At 36.9% G+C, this 5,073-nt stretch overlaps 1 protein-coding gene across 1 annotated transcript in view; it reads right to left on the minus strand.

Moving 5' to 3' along the window:
- agrn (agrin) overlaps window positions 1-5,073 on the minus strand; it is a gene marked incomplete at its 5' end in the record, with an annotated part of 134,040 nt that overhangs the window by 20,957 nt on the left and 108,010 nt on the right. Inside the window, 1 exon segment of the mRNA XM_014010337.1 lies at window positions 3,147-3,263. Coding sequence (XP_013865791.1) covers window positions 3,147-3,263 — 117 coding nt within the window.

Here is a 5,073-nt window from a genome sequence, read left to right on the forward strand (position 1 = left end):
CAACATTAGTTCTCACTCAGTGAAGCTCTTTTCAGATTAAAAATACCATTTGAGGAAATGTATTTTCAGATGCCAAGTAATCATCATAGAACCCCCCCCACCCCCCGCATTGAAATGGGCAGCGGAAGGAGGTTCTTAAAGAGACAGAGGCCAATTTCAAGGCGTTTAGAAGAGGAAGTGATGAGAAGATAAGTTTATTTTCTATTTAAAAATAAAAACAGCATTTCAATAACAGCTAAAGTTGACATAGATACTTTATTATGGTATAGTATTTAAATGTATGCCTGAGAAACACATAATATTGCCCCTTTAAATCTACTGGGTTATTCTGCCTCATTGATAAAGTTTCAGATTAAATGTATTATTCGCTACAACTTTTGACTGTTACCCAAATGAAAGCATGCAGTTAAAGGGCATTGAGCTTCCTGTAGAGGGATCATTAAACCTAATTATTGAACAGAGAGTGAAGCAGTAGGTTTAGATTAACGTGTTCCTTTAAAGAGAAAATCCACACTGTCAACGCGCTAAAAAGCTCCTCAGACAATAGGTGCTGATGCAACTCTCAAATTAAACAGCACATCAAAGCAGGAATACATACTGTCTCCCACATAATTAACGATTCCCTGGAGGCCACGTACGACAAATGCCACATTTAGCTTCGGCTGCCTCGGAACTGTCAAGGGAAAGTTTGCAGACAAGAACTACTGACAAGTTTGTGCAAACACTAAAATCCAGCCTTTGTTCCGCTGAGTTATTTTGGGCACTCAGGGATGAGTTGTTTGCTGGAAAGCAGAAAGAAAAAATAAAATAAAATAAAATAAAACTGCAAAGCTGTCAGGGAAAAGATCTGAGGAAAAAAAAAGCAAAATGGAGGGACTTCAAAAAATACGCACACTAAAATTAGTGCGAGCTAATCCAAATGAGCGGAGCCACTTCTCGTCACGGTGGGAGCTTTATAATGGAAAATAACCACGATCGTCTGACTTTGCAACAGTATGTCTGATGAGCTCCAAGTCATTAAAATAACTCAGGCCTGACTCAAACAGGAGGAATGCATATCACYCACCATCTCTCATGCCTGAGTTTAGACTATGATCATCTCATGTCGAAGACTTTATGACATTATGCACAACTTCATGCAACATGASTGCTTGGAATATGTTACGGGAATGACTTTTAGCTACGAACATTTCAAATTTTAGCTTAATATCTTTAATATTTACAAGCTATAGCCCCTTTTGTTGAGGCTAAGCTCAATTAGCTTGAACTGAATAGATTAAAAAAAGCTATTAGAAATAGATGTGCAGATAATAATTGAGTTCTGAGAGTTTTATTGAACTCCATCCTGTGGTTTAGGAGATATTTTGCTAACAGGTAAACATGTCTATAAAACTGTCCGAGTTACATTTATGTATCAGTTGGCTGTGGAAGCCGAATGAATTGGGTTAAACCCAAATAGTAATCAGTTGTAAATGTCAAACCAAATGTTGCTTTCTGAATGTTTAATTAGAATTTATTCAGTCGCTGATGAGATATTTTGCAAACAGTTAATTGTGTGAATGTTACCAAGYGTTCACACTGTTAAGATGATTCATTTTCCTTCTGTACGTTTTTTTTTTTGGGTACGTACCTCATTCTGCAATTTGTTTTGCCTTTTCAATAATTTCTATATCAAAACTTACAGCTCCTTCAGGACACTCAGGCTATGACTTTTGGAATTTCAGCAATATATACTTTTTGCGATATTTAGCCTTTTTGGCCATTTTTGTTCTCATTTAAAATTAATAGAGTTGTCTATAGCAGTGTTTCCCAAAGTTGGGGTCGGGACCCAAAGTGGGGTTCCGAAACATCAAGGTGGGGTCCTGAAAATATTTTCTGAATTAATTACATTTTTGCCTTAGTTGTTACAAAGGAGTGAGGTTAGTGTATTTAAAATGGATAAATGTAGTATAAGAATATTGTTACTATGCCCATGTTTAGTTGACCTGATAGAATTGTTTATCATACAAAAATAGTTGTGGGCACAGGTCTCTGCTACTGTTATTTTGTGGGTCAAAAGCTAAAACGTTTGGGAACCACTGCACTTTGGTTCCCAAAGTTGGGCTTGGGACCCAATWATGGGTCATGAAGCACCTTGGATAATCTCCAGAAATCAATTTAAAGGGTAATAAAATAATTGCTGGTGTAATATTTACCCTATAATTATACAAAATCACAAAATAAGTATAAATAAGTATTTATATTTGTGTACAAGCTGTTTAGATTGCCAAAAARCCTGTGTTTTTAGGGTTTTTAACAAAGTTCATGTACTCAGACCAGTAAWATTTGGGGTCACAAGTTTTTGCCATGGATATTTTGTGGGTCAGAAGATAAAAAGTTTGGGAACCTTTGATCTACAGCATCCTTAAAATCCTTCAAAAAAGTTAAACCTTTCTTGCACTTTTCACCTTTTGTTCAGCTTCAACCTTTTTTTACATCTTTGTGGTAATTTAAGTGTCCTTCAGCTTCTCTTATGCTTTTTTGGGGCTATTTTTTTGCTTATTTTAGCTGTTTTCTGAAATTTAAGCTACTTTTCAGATTTTTCACAGCTAGATTCACCTTTTTGTGATAACTTCAGCTCCTTCTTTCAGTTGCCTAAATCAGTAAACATGTGCTCTTTCTGCTTCTTTGTGCTAGATTAGACTTTTTTTTAGCAACTTCTCTGCTAACTTGAACTTTTTTGGCCATTTACAACAAATCACAAAATTTATGCATTTCTTTTTCTTTTAACTCTGCAAAAATCTTTCAGCATTCATGATGCTACCTGCTAATTCTGTAGTTCCAATAGTTAATAGTAAGGTTTTAAAGTGTTCAGAGTATAAATTGAGGCTCAGTTTCAGCTCCTATCACACCAAGTTTTAGTTCAGCATCCGTGAAACCGACTGAGATCGAGCCATTTTTGTGTTTGCCCAGATTGCCTTGCAGTTTTGGGCATCTTGAGACGAGTTGACTCCAAAAGCGGATCAGTTGTAGATGTCAACCCRATGATTACTTCCTGAGAGTTTCATTTGAATCGGTTCAGCACAGACAAAGCGACACACAGACATTATCAGTCCACCGCCGCCATCAGCGGTGGGCGATAAATAGCATCTCCTGAACCTTTTTACCTTTTGGATTGTTCCCTTGAATCCCTCTGTGAGAGCAGCGACTCGTGCTAGTTTGCTGTAATCAGGAGCTCCGCCAACAAAGAGCGACTCTTTCAGATTGAGATCTGTGTGCTTGTTCTGATGAGACAAAAAGACAAAAGGTTTCAATCACTGAGCCAAAAAAAAAAACAAAACAAAACAAAAAACAAAAAGCCTTGAGTGTTTCTTTAAAACTGTTCTGTTAAATCATTGCCAAACTCAGTGAGGAGTTTTCTATCCGGGGCCGAATAAAACTATATACTTGTGTCCGAAAAGCCTAAATAAAMGTTTTAACCTTTCACTTAAGACTTCCTGAAAAGCATCTATCTCCAGGAAATTGTAGCTGGCAGTTAACTGTGCTTCCAATCAATGCTAATACGCTTGATGCATTACAAAATAACTGATTTTTCTGTCTCCCAGAGAGAACGATCAATTATCCCCGTGACATAAAAAGACTACAAAAGAAAATCAAGAGCAGGCTAGACTTCAGCTATATACTTCTTTTACAGACTTCCCTAATGAATAGCTGATTATAAGCAGCGACCTTTCAAGCAGATGAGTGTGGAGACAAATTAATTGCCGTTCATTTGCGCGACTGATGGCTATGAAATTTGATTCTTTCCACCAAACATTTGGGATGATTGCTTCACATTAGCAGAGGTGACGCTCCCGTGAAGAGCCTGTCCACTTCAGAAGGARGGAAATTAATGATCTTTATTTTATGTGGGGCAGCAAATGCCAGAAGGGTAAAATAGAGTTAATTGCTGGGAAAAATAAATAAATAAAACAATGATGATGGAAAGGGACAAATAAACAGGCGGTCTGGCATCAGTTTGGGTTTTTATTTAGGATGGGATTTGGAGAGCAGGAGGCTCTGGAGCTTGGCTGAAGCCCGAGTGTTGGTGCACCTTCAGCTGTTTCCAACAGCGGCAAAGCAGGGACCTTGGCTAAAACTGCTGGACCCGGTTGCTGCTGAAACCTCTTTGGCTTTTGTCGACGGTTGCCACCATATGTACAGCAGAGTTGCCCACCTCGTGCTGAAAAGTTGCAGCCTTGTTACTCTTCAGTTTTGCAAATTATCTGTTTTTATTTACAATTTAAGCAACTTTATCTGAATTCAGGTATTAGTTTGAGAGATTATAGCTTCCTGAGTTGGCATTTTGGAGTTTGTGCAGTCGTGTCAAATCACAAGTGAGCTTTCATGCAATGAAAAATGACACACTGGGTTTGATTTCTGTGTACCTATTGATGAAGGGCAGCGGGGTTTTATGGGGTGATTCTTTCTACGGTGAGTTTTGCTGTTTTGTTACGGGTGAGTGAGAACGATGGAGTATTAGGGCCACACAACGAGATATGTTTAAATTATCATTACGAGATTAAAGTCGTAATTTTATGAGAATAAAGTCATAATTTTACGAGAATAAAGTCATGATATTATGAGATTAAATTTGTAATATTACAAGATTAAAGTTGTAATATTACAAGATTAAAGTTGTAACATTACGAGAAAAAAGTCATAATTTTTACAAGAATAAAGTCATGATATTATGAGATTAAATTTGTAATATTACAAGAATAAAAGTCATAATCCTACATGACGTATCCATTTTTCGTTCCTCATTTTCCTCACACCTGCTGTGTACAGCTATGTGTCCGTTTTTATAAAGTAGTCTGCAAAGACTAAATTTGTCAATGCATCCATTAATTACAACATGGCTTCAGTTTATAGTCATTTGCACAATTTCCCTGTCCTGCTACTGATAATTTGATGCTAATGTGCTAAAAGATTAATTATTTATTTTAAGCAATACTAAAGACCAACTTGACAAGTTGCTCAACATTCCTCTTTTTATTGCAGTGGTAATGGCATGCTTTTTCATGTAAAGGGTATACGACTCTGGAGTTGCCT

This window comes from Austrofundulus limnaeus, unplaced genomic scaffold, assembly GCF_001266775.1.
Source record: "Austrofundulus limnaeus strain Quisiro unplaced genomic scaffold, Austrofundulus_limnaeus-1.0 Scaffold68, whole genome shotgun sequence".
NCBI classification, from domain to species: Eukaryota; Metazoa; Chordata; class Actinopteri; order Cyprinodontiformes; family Rivulidae; genus Austrofundulus; species Austrofundulus limnaeus.